This window comes from Haemorhous mexicanus, chromosome 29 (assembly GCF_027477595.1).
Source record: "Haemorhous mexicanus isolate bHaeMex1 chromosome 29, bHaeMex1.pri, whole genome shotgun sequence".
NCBI classification, from domain to species: Eukaryota; Metazoa; Chordata; class Aves; order Passeriformes; family Fringillidae; genus Haemorhous; species Haemorhous mexicanus.
In genome coordinates, this window is record NC_082369.1 from 619,517 (window position 1) to 639,548 (window position 20,032).

Sequence of the window (20,032 nt, forward strand, 5' to 3'; positions counted from 1 at the left end):
TCTCTTTCCAATATTTTAATGAGTCGCTACATCTTACACTCATAATTATAAAAGAATAAGAATCCATAAAAATATTTTCTTTTCATAATACGCACTTAAAATACTCCAGGGCAAGTCGACGTGGTTCATTTGGGTGGGTTTTGTTTGTGTTTGTGTTTTGCCCCTGGCAGAACCCTTGGCTTGAGGGGGGGATGTGCTCCCCTGAGGTGTGATTGCTCAATCCCCCTCCCCAGAACTGCAGTTCCTGTTGCCCAGGTAAATAAAAACCAGGAGAGAGCATTGCTGAGTAGACGGGCAGGGGGACCAGTCACTGACCCGCAGAGAACTGAAGCACAGCCAAAATTTCAGTGCACATTGGAAAGCTCGGGGAAGGACAGGGGGGGTCGGGAGGCAGCACAGAGAACAGGGGGAGGGAGGATTGCATAAATATCATCCATCTTGTGTTGCAAAAACCCAAATGCTGCTGTGAGCTCTGGAGAGAGGCTCTGGCTGTAGCCAGCTGCCAGTGCTACCTGTTGGCACAACTCTGAGTGAGAGCGGCCATGAGAGGAAGGATCAGAGCGCGCCGTTACCGGCCCCGGCCACTTCCTCCATCTGCTCTGCAAATTTAAACTTGAAAATAGATATATATAAAAAAAAAGACTAGTGTTGCATGCTTCTGTAGACCTCTCTTCAGCTCCCAGGGCTCCAGTGTGGCAGCAGGGCCAGGACACAGACCAGATCCCCAGGTGAGCAGTAGGTAGTTCTCTTCCCTCACACTCCTGGCTTAAGGCAGCTTCTGATTCGGCTCTTCCGTTTCCAACACAGGCACTGAGTTCTTGCAGGTAAGAGTTTGGGAACTGCACAGGTGCAGTGGAAGAGGAAAAGGATTGGGGAGAGAGAGATGGACACAAACCTCAGCCTCAGGACACAGACCACTGTCCATTGATTCCCAGGAGAGAGGGAGTAGCAGCAAAAAAAGCATTGAACAGCCAGGCTGGAGGAGAGGAGGAGGACGAGCAGCCGAGCAGGAGCAGACCTCCAGCTTGGAAAGTGAGAGAAGGTGGCACTGTCCAAAGGGAAGGTGCCCTCCAGCTTTTCCCCTGGCCTGGGGGTATCCCCAGCCCGACGTGGGCACTCAGCCCCTTGTGCTCTGGGTTGGACGCTGCCGGGGAGCGGGAGGGCACAGGGCAGGTGAGCTGTCAGTGTCCAGTTTGCAGAGGCTCGTGCTCTCAGAGGTATTCTTGTAGAAAGTGCAGCAGCGTGATTTCGTAGTGCTCTCCTGACTCAGGGCACCGAATACTGTGTCTCTCGTTGGGGTAGATCTGTGCCAGGGCAGACACGGGGCATTGGTCACTCAGCAGGCACACAACTCCCTCCCCTCAGCCCTGCTCCCTCCATCCAGTCTCCATCAGGACACAGAAGTGCCAGGGAAGGTCTGGAGCACCCCCTCCCTCACTGCAGCCACCCCTGCCCAGTGGGACAGAACAGCTCGTGGAGGAGGAACGTTCCAGGCCCCGGGGCAGCAGCCCTGCCTGCACATGGCACATCTGGCAGCCATGGAACAGCCACAGTGCCACCTCCCGGCCTCCTCTCGAGTCCAGCGAGGTGTTCACTGGCACCAGCATCACAACAGCATGTGGGGATCTGCCTCCATCCCCTCCCATCCCCAGAACACACAGCAAGGAACTTTCTCCAGATTGATGGGACCTTCCCTCCCCACTCCTGGCCCTCCTACCTGCAGCTGGTAAGGTTTTCCAGCCCGGATTAGCTGCGATACCAGGAAGTTGGTGTGAAAAAAGTGCACATTTTCATCCAAAAAGCCATGGAGGATCAGCAAACGATTTGGCCTGGACATGGGGTGAGAGATAAGGAGAGAAACAGGATGAGAAACCAGATGGAAAACACAATGAGGCAGCAGATAAAAGCTCTGCAGAGGGTTTGAGCAAAGAGCTTCCAGCTGGACAAGCCAAACCCAGGCAAGAGCAGTGCCAGGCCATGGCCACGGGCCCCAAGCCCTCCCTGGCAGGGGGGCTGGGGGTGCTGTGGCCCAGCTGCTGCCGAGTTAAAGCAGATCAGAACCCCTCCGTTTCCATTCCTCTGGGACTGAGCAGAGGTCCAGGAGCAGGTCTGGGGCAGGTACTCACTCGTTGGGAAGCTTTTCCACGTGCAGTGCCACCGAGCCAGCCTCGTAGCCCTGCTGGTTGTTCTCGGGGACGTCCATGTAGCGCTCGGTGTAGCCGGTGTCGTAGGCCATCCACACGGTGACAGGGGCACCTGCTATAGCAATCTGTCAAACAGAGAGGTGCCACCACAGCCTCATTATCGCCTGCTCAACAGCCCAAGCGTTCCCTGCTTTCCTGGAGAGGCAGCAGAAAGGCTCTGGGCTGTTCTGTCACTCAGACCAGGATTCTCCTTCAGCAATCCCACACACAACCCAGATTCCTCCTCCTGACGTTCCTCTTGTGGCCACAGTGGGAAAAATTCCTGCACATCAGCATCACCCTGTATGGCAGACCAAGCCCATCCCAGAGCCATCCTCCTCCAGCCCCTGCCAGGGATGAGCTGCAGCAGGACACAGGACTGGAGTCAGGGGCTCCAGGCAGGCAGGACAGGGGGACATTTCCACCTGTCCACCACAAATAAACCAAAATGGCAATTCCAGCTGCCAAGAGGGACAGAAGCTGCGAGAGCCAAGTGTCCCAGAGGTGCCAGCCCCACGTGCAGGCTCACCTTGAAGACGTTGGGTTTGCAGATGAGCCCCATGAGGGACAGAAAGCCCCCATAGGACCAGCCGTGGATGGCGACCCGGCTCAAGTCGATGAACCCGTATTTTTCTGCTACATAATGTAAACCTTCCACCTGGTCCTCTATCTCCACCTGACCCTAAAAGGCAAAAAGGAGGCTCATGTTAGTGGACTTGATACATTTAGAAACTTGAGACAGAAACACACAGGAAGTGAGCAGCCACCACCCTTAGGAAGGACAAACAATCAGAGATTCCCCAGCACAAGGAGGATGTTACCATTTGGTTCTTCAGGGCCCCTTCAAATTTGAGGCCTCGCTGGCATGATCCCCTTCCATCAATCACCACCACAGCATAGCCCAGGGATGCCAACGTGTTCAGCCGCAGGTACTTGATGCCTTTGAAGGAGTTGTTCACCAGCTGCACCTGCACAAGGAGGGAGGAAGAGTTTCAGAGCTCAGCAGCTGCCTTCCAGTGCCTTCCTGTGTCAGTGGAGGATCCTGAGCTGGACAGCAGCCACTCATCGAGCCATCAGAGCCATAGAAATCAAACCACATGCTGGAAAAGTCATCTGAGATTTGAAGCAGAGGTCAAACACAGGGACAAAAAGAATAGGAGGAAGTTTTTTGCTGTAATGGTGGTGAAGCCCTGGCACAGGGTGCCCAGAGAAGCTGTGGCTGGATGTGTTTGAGGCCAGGCTGAATCTCTGAACAGCCTAGGATACTAGGTGTCCCTGCCCATGGCAGAGGTGGGACAGGATGGGCTTTGAGGTCACTGCAACCCAAACCACTCCATGATTTCATGATTCCATGACAGTGCTCACTGCTACCCAAAGTGCAAGTCTTGATGCATGACTGACAGAGCTCTGCCCTAGGCAGCAGCCCCAGCCCTGACCCCAGCGTTCCCCTGGGTTTTTACCTGAGGGCCTCCATACACAAAGAGCACCGTGGGATGCTTCTTGCCAGGCTGGACATCGTGGGGTTTGTAGACCATTCCGTAGAGCTCCACGTCCGACTGCGTGCGGAAGTGGAAGATCTCCGGGGGGACGTAGTCTGGGGGACAGCCTGCAGCAGGAGGGTCACACTCAGTGCTGAGGGGCTGAGCAGGCTCTGCTCCCACCCCCTGAACCAGCCCTGTCCAAAGCTGACCCTCAGCAGGGCTCCTTCAACACCAAACCACGCCGAGGCTTAGCAGAGCCCCTCCCTGGGAAGCACAGCCTCCACCTGCCTGCACAGGGAAGGGATTCCACAGGAAAACCTCACTGGCTGGGAGTTCTCCAGTGGGCACTGGGCCACAACAGCAGGGTGGGAGAAGGTAATAACAGGGATGGTACAAAGTGCTTGCAGCAGGGGTTCAGGTGCTGCTGTGAGCTGTACCTAAACCTTTAAAACCTGCAGTGCAGAATGGAGCAGCAGTACTGCATGCCAGGTACTTGTCCCTTCCCTCTTTAAAAAGCACCCTGAAGTGTTCAAGGCCAGGTTGAACAGGGCTTGGAGCAACCTGGACTAGTGGAAGATGTCCCTGTCCATGGCAGGGCATGAGAATAGGATGGACTTTAATATCCATTCTCACCTAAACCATTCAGTGAATTCCACAGTAAAACCACATCCTTGTGTGTTTGTTAACTCTGTACACCCTGGAGCAGGACTTCTGCTCCAGGTGTGAAACACATCAAAAGCCCACAGAACATTTCCTGGGCAAGTGAGAAATACCTCCCCCACAAGATAACATGATTCACCTTCCCTCAGAGTGAAGGCACTCAGATCCCTTCCCTCCCCACCACTACTGGCTACTGCTGGGGAGTTCTCACTGAAAGGCCCCACTGGCACGCTCTCCAGGACTTACTGGCTGCCTCCATCATGCTGGCCCAAAACTTGGGCTGCTTGTGGAGTGGGTCATCGTCAGAGCCGCTGAGCTTGTAGATGTGCACACAGGGAGGAGTGCTCACACTGCTGTAGTGGCTGATGAACATGTCAAAGTTCTGGCAGGGAACACAGGAGAGGCAGAGCATGAGGTCCTGCACTGCCCCCATCTCGAGCAGCGCTCAGGACTCGTTACTGCCCACGAGTCATCGCCATTCCCAGTTAGGATCCCTGTCAGTCAGGAGATGGAACCCAAGGAACAACAAACCTGGCTCATGGAGCAGCTGTGGGAGAAGCCTGGAGTGGTGAGGCGCATGATCTCCCCGGGAGACTCGTAGCTGACCACGTAGAGGTGGTGCTCCAGCGGGGTGTCCTTCGTGCCTTGGAAATACACCAGCTTGGTGGCCTCATTGACCCAGATCTGTGCCAGGAGAGAGGCCTCAGGGACAGGCAGGGACGAGCTCTGCTCCTCTGCCAGCCCAGAACACACAGAGACCATGACAGGGCTGCTCAGGGCAGGGGCTTGAGGGGCCAGAGAACACACACAGCACTTGGGAGAGCTGCAGACAACACACTGCAGTGACAGACAGCAGTCCCTCAGCCCTTTTGTTAAAGACTCCAAACATTTGCTTATTAATGGGCATAGAAAGCTGGGCTTTGTTCCCTGCAGGTTAACAGGAAGCCATCCTCTTAACAAGGAACGTTCTGTGCTTCTATGGCATCTTACAGAACCATGGAATCATTCAGAAAATGGAAAAACCCCTCCAAGATCAACCATGAACCCAGCAGCACCGTGTTCACCACTAACCCACATCCCCACGTGCCACATCCACGCCCTGTTGAACACTTCCAGGGCTGGTGACTCCCCAGTGCCCTGGACAGCCTGTCCCAGGGCCTGATCACCTTTCCAGTGAAGCCATTTCCCCCATCTCCAACCTAAACCCCCCTGGAGCAACGTGAGGCTCTTTCCTCTGCTCCTGTCCCTTGTTACCTGGCAGAAGAGCCCAACCCTCACCTGGCCACAGCCAGCATGGCTGGATTATAAAGGAACAGGTCCCTTTTTTCCAGCCATCATGGCAATGCATTCCCATTCGTGGGAGGACCAGTCTAACAGCTCTCAGCACCAAACTTTGAGACACATTAAAATAGGTTTTACTGTCCAGATAAAGCTGTTTCTAAAAACCACCCAGTCAGGCAGGAACAGAGGCGACAGCTTTTAAATCCTGCATTGATCCAGCAACAGTAACTGAACTGTTTTTCCACCTTACAGTTTCCAAATGCTATTTCTGGCTAACCCACAGTTTGAAGACCCCTGTGAACAGCAAAGGGAAAAACATCCAACTCAATTGGCCAGGAAAACCAGGCAGAGCCCTGTGGAGCAACAAATGCATCAAAATAATTGCTGCTAACACAATTTTAGCCATAACACATGCAGGGAAGAGCTGTGGCCAAAATCAACAGCATGTACAGTGAGAATCCACATGGGGAGGGACAGCAGGTTAATTGCAGATTGAGGAAAAGCAGCAGAAACCAAAAGCTTGGAGCTGTTGGTCTTTTAAAAAGCGAGAAGTGAAAATCCAGATTAATTGGAAATGAACAGACAAGGTCTTTATTTTGACAGAATCACCTGGGAGTGTTAAAGATCAGACTCGGAGTTAATTCCTGAAGCAAAAATGAAACTAGGTTTCTACAAGATTAATAAAAATTCATTTCTGGCTGTTCTGCAAGCGACAACAGATACAGCTTCTCCATATTCCAAATTGCTTTATATTCCCCAGCTGCCTTGTTCCTAAAGGCTCTGTTGAGGGATCAGCTGGAGACCAAGAGTTCACTCTGAGTGCCAGGACACATTTCCACATTGCAAGAACTCATTGGAGTTAAAACGCCTCAGCAAAGGCAGCAATCCCCAGCTTCTCCACAAAATGGTTCTTTGTTGCTCTTAAACCTCAGACTTGTGTCCTTTTTTATGGCCTGACCCACTCCTGGGATTTACCTAAGGAGCAATCTGAAGTCTGATTAAGAAGGCAATCAGATCCATGTGCACTGGCCTACAGCACTTCTGGGGAAAGCAGAGGCAGCAATAAAAACAGCAACAAAATGAAGCTTAAGCAGTTCTAGCAGGTCCCAAGAGTAAGGGAGGACTCAGGCCAGGACTGGGGGCAGACAATGCAGAGCTGAGCACTGCAAGAGAATAAAAATAACCCCTACCTTGGATCCGTGCCTCGCCAGCACCTCCCATTCCCCAGCAGTCAGGGCAACCTCCTCCTTGATGGGACATTTGAAATCATCTACGAGAGAGACCACGAGCATCAATCACTGCCCTCCCCAAAGGACAACAGGAGGGGAGCTCCCAGGGCTGCAGCCCTTACCCTCACTGTGGACACAGGGCTGCACCCAGTCGTGGCTGCCTGGCTTCAGGATTGCTGTCACCCTGTAGAGGTGGCAGAACCCTGTTTTGCACTCGTTGGCTCGGATAAAGCAGAGCTCTTCCTCCTCCCCCTCCGGCTGGATGAAAGGATAGAAGATGTCATGAACCTGCCACACAAGATGAGAAACCTGTGAGTGATCTGCTTTATCAAACCCCTGGTTCAACACCAAATTTGGGACTGAGTAGCTGAGCTGCCATAGCAAAGACTTAACTGGACACCAAATCAACATGAGAATGGTTAACTGAGGGGAGGAAGGGGCAGCCTGTGCTCTCCTCCCAGCCCCGAGCCTCTTACATTTATCCACACATCAGTGGTTTCTTCATAGATCACAAATGGCTGGACATTTTCTGGCACAGTTTTGGCAAATTCAGCACGCTGCTCCTCATTTTCTGGGACTGGAATAAAGAGTGCTGGAGGCAGAAGGACTAGCTGGAGCCTCTGCTGAGGTCTGTCTAGGAACATAGCCCAGGCACTGGGGAAAGAAGTCGGAGGTGAATGTCAGTACCACAGAATAGAGGTCCCTTTCCAACACTCAGAACATGCATCCCTTTCTCCTCCCCACTGCCAGAAAGGATTTGGGCATCTGAATGCAAAGCTTTTCTCATCACTGCTGCTTTCTAATCCCCTGGAAGCTGTGCCAACACACACGTACTGCCAGACAGCTCTGGTATTTCACAGGGGTATCGCTCAGGCGAGATGTCTGACAGATTTGCCAGTGCCTGTTCCAAGGGAGCACTGCTAACACAGCCCTGTCTCCAGAATGGAACTCCTCCTTGGACACCCCTCCACCAGGAAGCACTGTTTGTGCTCCAGCTCTCCTCCAGCTGAAGTGATCACCCTCCCAGAGCTCTGTCTGCAGCCTCCTCCTCGCTCTCTGGCAGGGAGAGGCACAGACCCAACACGAGTGCCAGGGGAAGGAGCTGCTCCAGTCCCAGCCCTGCTCCCCTCCAAGGAGAGTCCCTGGAAGAGGTGCTGCACTGCAGGCTCTCAGCATGACAGATGGCAGAGCACAGCCACCCCAAGGCCTGTGAGTGCATCCAGGGGAGTTTCATCACGAAAGACAGATTTGAGAAGAGCCAGCTCTCCCCCAGCACTGCAGGATTTCAGGAACTGAGATATTCAGCACATTTAGATAAGCTCTGGTGCAGAACATCACAATCACCTCTGAGATTACCTGCTGGAAAGCTCTCTAAATTTCCTTTCCAGAGCAGAAAATTAATGATGAGTTACAGAATGCCACCTTCAAAGACAGCCAAGTCACCTTAACTTAATCTGCACACACACCAGTTAGCAGCCAAGCTTGGGAGGGGGAAAAATTAAGAACTTTAAAATTTCAATCAGATTGGGGTGAATTCTGCAACTCTTCAGGCAAGACTGTGTATCCCATTTGGAGCAATAGCCAGCCCCAGAGCAATCCTCCTCTTTGGACACGCTGCACGAAGGATGTGGCACCACAGCCACTGCCCCTGTCCTGTGACTCAAGCTTTGATGACAAACTGTGCCAATGAGCAAAGGTAAAACTGCCCACAGAACTCCCCCATTTTCAGCAGGAAACACCTTGTACCTGTGTTAGACATCTTCAGCTCCAAAGAATTCCCCAGGACTGCCCACTTACTGCATCAATGTCATTTAACTCTGGTTGTGACAAACCCCACAGCCTGTCACTCTGCTCTGCTTCGTTCCTGCTTTTAGGATGTTACAGCACTGAAGAAGCCAAATATTCATGTGCCATTTCTGGCACTCAGGGCTGTAAAACCAGGTCATGAACACAGCAGAAGCATGTTGAAGGTCTGCAACCAGAGGAGCCCTTGGGAAAGTTATTCTGGGAGGAAAATGGAGACTTACTATTTGCCATCGCGGGTCCATCCAGCACGGGCAATGTACTCCACGGTGGGAAACAAGGCAGCAAAGGGTTGCACCAGCTCTTTGTCCTGAGCACACACAATCTGCAGCAAAACCAAGGCCCACCATCAAATCAGAGCACCAGAGCTCATCACCTTCTCCCAGGGAAGCTCAGGGAGATGGCACAACAAGGAAGTTTAGCTACTGGCATCAGCAAGGGTCAGGCCAGGAGAAGCAAGCCTTGCTACAAAGAGCAGGAAGAGAAGGGAAAAACAGCTTCAAAGCAAAATGATTTTGGCATTTGGCCACAGGAAAGGACACAGGCAGGGACTGAAGCCCCAGATTAGACCTGGCTCCAGCCCTCCTAACTCTGCCATGGTGCACCAGGCAAGCCCCAATTCCCCCTTCCCTCCGCACTCCCAGCTGAATCTCCCCCAGAATGATTCTTGTCAGCATTTTCAAGTCTTTCTGTTTCTTGGATAAACACATTAGAGATCCAGCTATTGCAACAGACTAAAACACCCAGACTAACATTATTTAGGATTTCTTTGTGACCTTGTTTTGATTCTAGGGAGCTTCAAAAACCCTTCTGTGCAATGTCCCTTTCTGAGCTATCACTTACCTTACCCTTGCTGTCTGTTTTAAATTCTGCCAGTTTCAATGTAATCTTGGGGTTTTTGCTGCCTGCAGAGAAGAAGTGAAAAAACACCAAGATGATCAAGTTGAACATTCTGTGGTTACACAAAATACAGCTTCTAAAGGAGAACTGCCCCTGGTCCTACTGAAATGGCTCTGTGTGAATTTGCAAATATCAAATATGTATGTGAGCAAACACCAGAGTCATTCTGGGAATGGGAACAGTTTGCTTTGCCTTCCCTAGCTGGCTGTGCATGTTCCCAGGGGGGAGAGGAAAGATGGGACTCAGAATGTATTCCACAATATGCCACCAGATATATTCCACTTCCTCAGCAATCCTTTCATTTAGGGCTGGGAATTGAAGTTCAGCCTTTCTTGCAGCAGGTTTTGGGATCGGAGAGTCAATTAGGTCTCAACTTTCACAACCTGTTCCTACATCCCAGTAAGTGCTCAGATTAATGATGCAAAGTTTATAGCCCCAATTCCAGTGCTGATTCCAGCAGGAGTCCAGAGCTGCCTCAGCAGCCCCACGTGTTTCACCCACCTGTCCTGGGGTACCGATAGGAATCTGTTTTTCTCTCCTCCAAGGCAGGTGAAGGAACATGAATTATCTCCACCTCTGACTCATCCACTTCCTCATACAGGATCCGCAGTGTTTTCAAATCCTCTGAACCTGGGACAGAGAGCAGGAATGTTTACAACAGCATTTCCTGCTGTTTCTGGCTTGCCTGGAGCACTGGTGCAGAGGGAACACCTGTACAGCCCCAGCTCTTAGTGACCACCTGCAAACACTCCACAATTATAATCCCCTCAGTGCTTTGTTCCTTCAGGTGGTCTCCCCAGGAACAGCCCACATGAACATCATGCTCAGAACCTCATTCCTCGCCAGAGGCAGCAGTCCCATGCCAGGATTTGATGAGCAGAACAGTGACTGACCTTCTGTGGAAGCTGTGGGACACCACCAATAGCCCGTGAACCGATCAAACTCCTCCTGAATGACAAAAGTGGCTACACCAGCAGACTTGGGGTCATCCAGAACATTGGATAAGCCTGGAGAGGAACAAAGGCGAGACAGCATTTGCAATTTGCATTTACATCTCCTTGGAAAATGCTGACCCAAAAGACAAATGCACTTGTAAGAAATAAGCCGGGAATGTGGGTATTGCAGGCCAGGCTCCTCAGAGGAATTCCCTTCAGGGGTGGAGGGAGCCCCACACCTTTATGGCAGTATGTCATCCGCCTCTCCTCGCCCGTCTCGATGTTTGCCACCCACAGGTCGTTGTTGTTAATGAAGGAGAAGAAGGCTGGGTCAGCAGGGCAGATTTTGGGATCCATCCGTGGCCCTGTGCACTGAGTCTTGATCTCCAGAGGCTTCATTGGAGACACCTGTGGCAAGAGACACACACAGAGCTGGGTGCCACATCAGCTCCCAGCTCTGCAGAGAAAAAGCCTAAATCAGAGACACAGCTCAGCCCAGGGGATGATGGCAAATGTGGCCCTGACAGGACACAAGAGCAGCCACCACAACCAAAGGGATGAAGATGTGGAAGATGTGGACCTGCTAGAGCAGGTCCAGAAGAGCCACAGAGATGCTCCAAGGCTGAAGCCCCTCTGGAGGCAGGCTGGGAGAGCTGGGAATGTTCACTGGAGAAGACCTCAGAGCCCCTTGCAGTGCATGAAGGGGCTCCAGGAGAACCTCCTGTGAGGGTGGGCAGGCCCTGGCACAGAGTGACCAGAGCAGCTGTGGCTGGCCCTGGACCCCTGGCAACGTCCAAGGCCAGGTTGGATGGGGCTGGGAGCAGCCTGGGATAGTGGAAGGTGTCCCTGCCCATGGCAGGAGGTGACACTGGGATGGGCTTTAAGGTCCCTTCCACCCCAGTCCAGTCTGGGATTCCACGTGCAGCCATCTCCAATCCAAACCATCAAGCCCCTTGGAGGTGAGTCCATGAAATAAATCCCTGGCACTCACCATGAACCCATTCTTGCCCCCATCTCGACAATGGAAGAGGCTGTTGCTGGCCTGGAAGAGGAACAGGCCACTCTCACTGTGGAAATCATAGGATGTTATCCCAAAGACTCCCAGTCTCTTGCGTTCCCTCAAGAGCTCCTCCTCTCTGGAATACATCCCGTGGTGAGGGGTTGCCTAGAATTGAAGGAAAGGAATATCTGAAAGGATCTGCAAGGAGAGGAATGTTCACAGGAGTGCTCTGAGCCTGTCACAACACCCCAGCTCAAACAGGCAGCAGTGTCAGGGTACAGGTCCCCAGTTCCTGCACTCCAGGCTACAGCTGTGGGGTCCAGGAGGCCTAATCCCCCACACCCCCCAAATTTCCCTGTACAGGAGGGCTGAGCTGTGAATCTCTCAGTTCTACAGTTGGCACCTCAGCATGAAGTGAGAACGGCTGTGCTTACTCTGCTTATGCAAATCAGATGTAACCAATTAACTTAATGACGTTATCTGCAGCCTTCACAAACAGTTTCCATGTCAGACACTGCAAACAAAAGTTCTTCCGGGATCTTGAATTACCCTGGAGAGAACTCACAGCCCAAATGGGGTCAAGACAGATAAATTCTGTTCCACCAGGAACTGTTTAAGTAGGGCTGAAAAGACCAACACCCTCCAAGGCTGTCAGTGACAAAGGACATGAAGATACTGAAACCAGGGAGGGGAAAATTCCCTCCCTTTCTAACAGTGTAAGGCAGAAGCACAATTTAAACTCAACTTTCCCAACTTTTTAACAGCAGGAAGGATGACACACACCACACAGATGACCCCACCACAGCATCACCCAGTGTCCCCAGGCTCTTCCCACTCTGGCTTACCTGAAAGTGATCCAGCATCTGTTTCCAGGACAAGAGCAGCAAGGCCTCCTTCCGTACCTTTTTGGGAATCTCTGAGTAAAGAAGGGAATTCTCTCTGCTACCATATGGCATTCCTATTAGGAGGACAAAAGCATCATCCTTAAGATGAATTAACCAGGACAAAGAGCAAATTCAAACAGAAGTCTGGAAACAGGGGCTGGGGCTGCCCAGAGACCTCTACCCACATTCCTTCCCAAGCAGCTCCCAGATCAATCCCAGAATAACATCTAAACCACTTCGATATTGATTTGTTTGGAATTTTCCTAAGCAAGATTTAACACTACCCCACCTCTCCAGAATGTTTTAGGTCCAATTTTCCCCTCTGTGCCTGTCCTCCCATGCTCCAGATCCACTCTAAGAGCACCACTCCCTGAATGGGTGACTCAACATTACTCTCCACATTTCTCATAGAGAAATTTGCTACAGGGACCTGATTCAGGCCAAGGCAGCAGCTTGCAAGGGCGGAAGGAAAAGCCTGGAAGCTCCAGAGAGCCCATTCAAATGTGAAACAGTATCCTACAGAGTCAAAAGACCTTGTCATTTTACATAAGCCTTTGACTGTGGTTATCAAATGAGCTCCTGGCCTTAATCCAACTTCCAAAACAACCATCAAATATCCTGACATGTGATTTTGACAGCCTCCACCAAAACAAAGACCATGAACTTGGCCTCTACTTATGCTGCAGAGACTCCCTGGATCAGAAATTCACACAGGGATGTGTGCCCTGATACTGCCTACTCTGCACATGCTCTGGGCAGAACAGAGAGATTTCTGAGCTGGCTGACCCAGCAGTAGTTACTTCAAATTAAAACTGAAATATTAATAAGTGCTCAGGAAGCAGAGCAATATGTGAAGATCTAATCCTCAGAGATCCAGGAACACCAAAGTGCTGAGCATGTGGTGTTTAACATAAGCAGCATCTGCCACGATACAACACAAAACTCTGTGGGGATGGCCCAGGAATGATTGAGGATGGCCACACAGGAAAAACTGCAGAGGGGAACAAATGACTCTGGACACACGTATCTGACACTCAGGCAACTGTGACCTGGACTTCCCCTCCCCTTAGGTTAGAACTCTCTCCAATGACCTCAGGCTGACTACAATCAATTGGCATTTACAAGGAAAATATTGCCTTCCTCCCCAAAAGACAGTTTACTTTGCTTCCAAATGAAATATTCAACCCTACAGCAAAGTTCATCAGGACTCTCCATCCACTCCTCAGTTTTATTTAAACACTTTAAAATGTTATTTCATGCTGGGGCAGTAACAGCACACGGAGTTAAACACTTGTGAACTTACAGGCTGCCCAGAGAAGCTGTGGCTGCCCCATCCCTGGGAGTGTCCATTTATCATGGAAAAGAATCAGCATTTAAATCAGCATTTACCCTTTTTTAGGGACATCTGAGAAGAGGTACCCTGGGATTACCTGGCTGATGCTGATCTTAACTGAGGGATTACTCTGCTCTAAGCCCTGTACAATTCCTTAAGGAAGGAAACACTGAAAAGGCACTCGTGTATCCTCATTCCTGGTTCTGGCTCCTGGAACAGTCACACCCTGGCAGAACACCAACCACCCCGTAGCTGCTTTGGTTGCCATTTCATACAACAGAACATTAAAAAAAATTTAAAATTAGCCACTGAGTTCTTTAATCATCTAGATCAAAACCAGTATCAAAGTGAACTGGAAATACATTCAAGCTTTAAATCAAGCCTCACTGCTCAGACTTGACAAGAAAAATATGCCAGTTCTGGATCCTGCCCTTCAGAGCAGCACTTGTGTCCCAACAATTTATGAGAACTACACAAATGAAGTCACTGGCACACAGGAGCTGCTTAGTGACAACACAAATCACTCCCTCAAACCCAGCATCCTACAGTGACCTACACTCAAAACCTGGAAAAAGAAGGAAGAACAGCAGGGTCACTTCAGGGCAGCAGTAACTGCACAGAGTTGCACATCTGGCAACTTTTGTACTGGCCCAGTAATGATCAGCTCATGCCCCAAAGCACAACAAACTCTTTATAGGCTATAAAGCTTCCCATGTTACCAGCCACAAAATGATCCAGTTACTAAAATCCAACAACCTGTCATTAATTACATTGTGGCTCCATCTGTAACAAGGGACCCCTACAACACGGAATTCTGCTCTCAGTCCCACTGAAGGAAAGGGATATTTCCCTGCAAATGCCAGGAACAGCTCATTCCCAGCTCAATTTTCTTCCCTGCTTTTGAAAGCATCCTACCTTCATGATACCTAACACAGCAGGAGACACCACCACCCTGCCATTAATATGTTGCAACATGTAATTAGTCATTACTGACAGTGAATTTCTTGGAAAGTCAGTCTGGTTAATGAAGCAAGGAAATCCCACTTCTCACAAGCTACAGAGGCACGAGATAGTCCCTTCTCTTGCCCCATCCCCTGCGTGACAAAGGACACAGAAGTGCTGGCTGGCCAACACTTCCCCTCGTCACAGCTGAGCCCTGTGTTTGAGGCTTGTCTGGGACTGGGGAGTCCCTGCTCATCCCAGGCTTTGCAGAAGATCCTGCAGGCCTTGAGCCACGTTACCCAATCTCAGTTCCCAAATCTCACCAAGGGAGATCCCTCCCAGCCCCTCCCTTGCCTGCTGAGTTGGAAGAGCCCCAGGTTCCCCTGCTGCTGGCACGAGGCTTACCCAGGTAATAGAGGCGGTGTGAGTGCGGGCTGGACTCCTCTGTTTTCCGGACAAACTGGAAATCATGGGGAGCTTTGTTCACTATCATGCCCGAGTACTTCCTGCTGCTGTGAATAATGTCACGCAGCCCATCCCAAGAATGCTTTTGCACCTGGAATTGGGAAGGCACATCCTCCATCTCGACCACTTCGGAGCTGTCTGAGAGCGTGTCCACTGCAGTCATCCTCGCTTCCCCTTCAGAACTGGGCAAAAAACTGAGGGAGGAGAAGAGGGAGAGAATTGAGCCTTAAAATCAAGCAGGTGCTTCTTTAACTACACATCCTGGAATTCTCTGCACTCAAGGACTACATTTTAAACACACTGAAAGGAAAAGTCCATCTCCCATCCCATATGGAATCCTGTAAATGAAGGTGTTGACCTCAGAGAACTCCCTCTCCCAGGGCTAGCTCTAGAATAAGCTGTTAAAGGAAGCTCAAGCAGCAGATTCTGGTGCAGACAACAAACAGCTTGACTCAAAGGAAAACCACTCCAGGAATTCAGATGGATATGTCATCAAAGCTATGAGCTATCATAAACTCCTGCCCTGTGAGACCCCAGAAGTGGAATCCCCTTCTTACCCTGAAGGAAAACCTGCCCATTGCTTGGGGACAGAGGTTCACACCCAAGCACAGCAATTCACTTACCTGAGGAGATATTGAGGCCAGGAATGATGTAAGAGAGATGGGAAAGAGGGGAAAAAAGGTGCAATTGCTTTGCTAAGAGAGAGAAGGCAGCAGGAGCAGACCCTGGTTGTATCCTGAGAAACGTGGCACACATTCCTCAGAGATTTCCAAGTGAGCAGGTGTGGAAGGAGAGGACAAGAACCGCCTCCACATTAACACAAATGTTAATTTGAGGGGAGGTGGACCCACAGACTTGCCCAAGGTCAGTGATGTCATCCACTGCAAAGCAGGAATGAGCTGAGGACTAGGGAAACCTGTTTCTGACACCCCACTTGAGAAGCAGGATGTCCCTCCAAGAGGACATTTTTGGGGTTTTGGAGGTACCTGAAAGAATGTTACAGAGAATTTCAGAAGAACTTCAATTTACTGGACAAAATTAGCTTGGATAATTTTGGTCCAAGGAGACAGAATCAGTGTTGTGCAAGAGTTGAAAATGTAACATCTCCTCAGACTCCTAAGTCCTGAAATTGTACAAAATGTGCCAAAAGTAACACAAGAACAAGATCCCAAAATAATTCCGTAGGTACTCCTGGTACCTACTGCCCAGCAGTAAATCCACAGCTTCAAAAAGGATAAAGAGGAGCATTTTCCAATCAAAGGCAGGCAGGAAGCCCAAGTGAAACCACAAAAGAGATGTGGGATGTTTTAAGACTGTGTGTCTGTGGCCTCTGCCTGTATCCAGGCTCTCCACTGCAGCAGCTGAAATCTCAGCTGAAGGCAGAAGTGCTGCCTGTCAGAAACACATGGCAGAAAGAGCATGAACATCCATAAACTGAGAGCAGCTCTCCCAACCCCATCCCACTGCAGGTCAGTTAAATACTCTGGCTTTAGCTCACAAAGCCTGGCCCTGGGGTAACTCTCATCCAGCTGATGAATCCATCTCACTCAGCCAGGCTGGCTCCTCACAAGTGAAAGTTTAACCTTTAAAACCAATCCACAAATGTCATACTGGTACCTGTCCTCAGCTGAACTGGAGCCTGGAGCCCCTTCCAAAATATACTGCCATGATTTTATCATGTGCCAGCACAGCTCTAAGCTTGGCACTGTTCTCATCCTGGTGATTTCGACACTAGAATGGTGTGGGGAAGTGAGATAAGCACAGCACCCACCACACAAACTGAGGTGGGAGTGTTGGGAATTACCACTGGCACTGCTGGAGCTTGGTGGACTCACAAAATCACAGAATGGTTTGAACTGGAAGCAACTTTAATGATCATCTAATTCCAGACCCCTGCCATGGGCAGGGATACCTCCCACTAGAATGGAAAAAAAACTCCTAAAACTTAGGTCCTGGCATGATAGGGAGTAAAAGGAAACTCAGATTTCTGCCTTGTCACTACAGCCACCTCTGGAAAAAGTCGTAGTCAGTGTTTGGCAACACCGTGTACGTAAGTAAATAAGTACTTGGACTAACTTATCTCAGAGCAGATTTTGGGATTGCATTACTCAAACGTGAGCTGGATCAAGACACCAGTTATTAACCACCTTAAGACAGGCAGCAATAGCACATAGAAGATTTCCACCTTGCTGGAGAGGCCCTGTCCCTTCTGCCCCACGCTGAGGCAGGGACTGAGATGACTCAGAGCTGTTGCAGGAACACTGCTCTCTCCACTCCCAAAAACATGGAGCTGCCCCTCGGGGATCTTTTAATGCCATTTGTGCCCTGTCAGGTGAGGTGGGTGAGCCACCAAGCCCTCCTCTGGGAGAAGGTGTTAGTCTGGAGGGGACAACAAGCACAGGTGGGAAACCAGAACCCAGAAAAAACTGTAAAGCTCGATATTGGAGGTGAGTGAAACAAGTTATTGTCCTGAGTCACTTCCTGACTCACAGATCCTGACACAGAGCTCCCTGGGCAGGACTGCACAGATGGGATTTCTCTCAGTGCAGAGGTGATTGCTGCTCTGTCCCACAGCACACAGAGGCCACCCAGGGGCCTGGACATACCTTCTCCAACTTCCTGCAGTCTCGTTTTCCAGACGAACCCTCTTTATCTTCTGCATTAACTACTCAGAGAGCTGGGCAGGACAGGAAACTGGGGAGGAAGAGGGGAGAAAGGAGATTTCATTCAACTGCTGGGTAAAGGCATCTTCCACAGGTCACATTTCCAGCTGAGCGGGAATCCCAGCCTTGGGTTTCATTCCTTGGTCCAAATCTGTTCTGTCAGCACAGCCTGGGTTTGAACAGCCCTGATAAATCTGAGACTTCATCTGAACAACGAGGCCCAGTGAACTCTGTGGTGTGCCTCGTTCCTTCCCAGCAAATTCTTCTTAAAATCCGAGAATCTTGAGTACTGAACCTTTCTGTCATCCCCTTCCCAAAATCCTGGAATTCTTGCAAGTATCAGGTACTAAAAACTGATACAACAGAGGTCTGGTCCATACACTTAGAGGGAAGAATCAAAGGACACACCATAAGGAGCCAGCCAGAGGGTCACAGTCCCACCTGGGACTTAAAAACCACATTTATCTTCCAAGCCTGAATGCTGCTTCCCTGTGCCTCAGCCTGCTGCCACGAGGAACTCTGGCTCCCCACACCAATCTGCTCTCCAGGAGCACAGGAAGGTGCTTCACTGCTGTCCTGTCTCCCCAAGTACAAAGGTCCTTAGCTCTGAATCACAGACACACTCAAGACCCGCCACCGCCTTTTGTCGAGGCTCCTGCTCTCCCCAAACAGCCATTTCTCCACCAAAAGCACACTCACAGGGACCAGGAGAGACAAAGCCTCCCAAAGAAACTCCTGCGCTGCAGAGGAGAGCAGAGAGGGAGGAAGCAGCAGCGTTCAGCAGTTTAAGGGCAGTTTTTGATGCAGGCAGGGAGGGCAGCGGGAGCGATGCTCAGGAATGCTGAGTAACCTGGTCTGATCCCCCACCTGACCCTGCCTTGAGCAGGGGTTGGACCAGAGACTTCCCCAGGTCCTGCCAGGCTCGGCTGCTGTGTGATTTTAATGACTCCGAGGAACATCTTAACCCTCACTGCACCCAGCCCAGATGATGCATTTCACACAAGGAAGGAACGGTAAAATCTTGAACGAGGAGGAAAAAAAAGAAACTGAGCAAAATACACAAAAGAGATCAGGAACCAGCGTGAATCATTTGGGAAGAGCCAACGGAACACAGGAACAGAGTCACCTACAGGAGCCCTTACAACGTGTCCCTGTCGTGGCTGGGAGCTTTAAGATCTCAAAAAATTAAAGGAATTGAGGGTGGGATAAAGCGGTGGAGATTCCTCCAGAGAGGGATGAGCTCCGGCAAAGGCTGCCAGCAGCCCGTGTCCCTCTGCAGCTCTCGCCGGGAGCTCTGCCCTTGGTGCAGAGGAAAGGCCGGGATTCGGGACAGCAGGAGAGGGGCAATCCCCGGGGATGGAGCATCCTGTGCCCCCCATGTCCCTCCCTGCTGCAGACGGGTCCTTCCCGTGCAAGGGGAGCGAGCAGCCCCTCGCCCGCCTGCGCCCAGCCGGGGCTGCTGGGGGGGACACGGGACCCCCCCACAAGGGCAGGGGCCCCCCATCACCCCATCCATGGGCAGCCTGTGGGGGGAGTGAACTGCAAACCACCCCGAGGGCCAGGCCTGGGCCCAGCCCGGGCGAGCAAACGCCCCCCGGGGCAAGGAGAGGCCGCCGCCATCCCTAGGGGGGAAAAGAGCCCACGGAAGGGGCAAACACCGCGCCCCCGGGCACCCCCCCGCCCAGGGCAGAGGGGACGCGGCCCACGGAGCGGGCACGCGCTCCCCGCCCGCTTCAGCCGCCCCTCACGGGCGTGGGCCTCACCCAGCCCTGCCCGCGCCGGGGCGGGACCCTCCGTCCCCGCCATCCCCCCCTCCCCTCCTCACTCACCGCGGGGCGCGGCGACCTCCCCGTGCTGGGCGGGGGTGGGGGTGGCTCCTGCGCGGGAGGGAGGGCGGGGGAGGGAGGGGGCGGCGGCGGCTCCGTCAGTGCCGCTCCATGTCCCGGGCACGGGGCAGCCCCGGAAACGGGGGCGCGGGGGCGGCGGCGGCCACGGCGCGACCTCTCACCCGGCGGCGGAAGTGGCGGGAGCGCGCGCGCGCGCGCGGCGGGAGCGCGCCCGGGCGGCACGGGAGCAACCAGTGCCTCTAGCGGGGGGGAGATGCCTGCGGGAGTACGGAGCTATTAGAAAATGACACAGAATAGATTAGGTGTCGGAAAAGGTCTCTGAGGTCATCCAGTCCAACCTGTGACCGATAGTCACTTTGTCATCCAGACCATGGAGCTAAGTCTGTCCTTAAACACCTCCAGGGACGGTGAGTCTGCCGCCTCCCT

General features: G+C 51.8%; 1 protein-coding gene across 4 annotated transcripts; it reads right to left on the reverse strand.

The window, feature by feature from the left end:
* On the reverse strand, positions 1–19,658 carry DPP9 (dipeptidyl peptidase 9). Of its 4 annotated transcripts, XM_059870042.1 has the most exons (22): positions 19,589–19,658; positions 17,703–17,790; positions 15,188–15,290; positions 15,037–15,091; positions 12,318–12,430; positions 11,464–11,637; positions 10,712–10,880; positions 10,431–10,544; positions 10,039–10,167; positions 9,481–9,542; positions 8,862–8,962; positions 7,311–7,488; positions 6,957–7,122; positions 6,796–6,875; positions 4,856–5,008; positions 4,571–4,706; positions 3,644–3,789; positions 3,005–3,151; positions 2,713–2,865; positions 2,127–2,269; positions 1,718–1,829; positions 1–1,304 (listed from the first exon to the last, which is right to left on the reverse strand). In XM_059870042.1, the coding sequence occupies exons 2-22, from the start codon at positions 17,756–17,758 to the stop codon at positions 1,212–1,214; spliced, it is 2,583 nt and encodes an 860-aa protein (XP_059726025.1). In that variant the 5' UTR covers positions 17,759–17,790; positions 19,589–19,658; the 3' UTR covers positions 1–1,211. The 4 variants fall into 4 exon arrangements, with proteins under 4 accessions (XP_059726025.1, XP_059726022.1, XP_059726024.1 ...); XM_059870039.1 differs by having other exon boundaries at positions 15,037–15,290; XM_059870041.1 differs by lacking the exon at positions 17,703–17,790 and having other exon boundaries at positions 15,037–15,290; positions 19,589–19,646.
* Between the last annotated feature and the right edge of the window lie 374 nt (positions 19,659–20,032).

What these genes read in the sequence shown, in the direction of transcription:
- DPP9 (XM_059870039.1), bottom strand. Translation starts at nt 17,758, where the DNA reads ATGCAGAAGATAAAGAGGGTTCGTCTGGAAAACGAGACTGCAGGAAGT. An exon ending in TGGACCCGCGATGGCAAATA is followed by an intron (nt 7,489 to 8,861) that starts GTAAGTCTCCAT and finishes TTCTTTCCCCAG; the next exon opens with TGCCTGGGCTATGTTCCTAG. An exon ending in CAGCATGATGGAGGCAGCCA is followed by an intron (nt 3,790 to 4,570) that starts GTAAGTCCTGGA and finishes CTCCTGCTGCAG; the next exon opens with GCTGTCCCCCAGACTACGTC.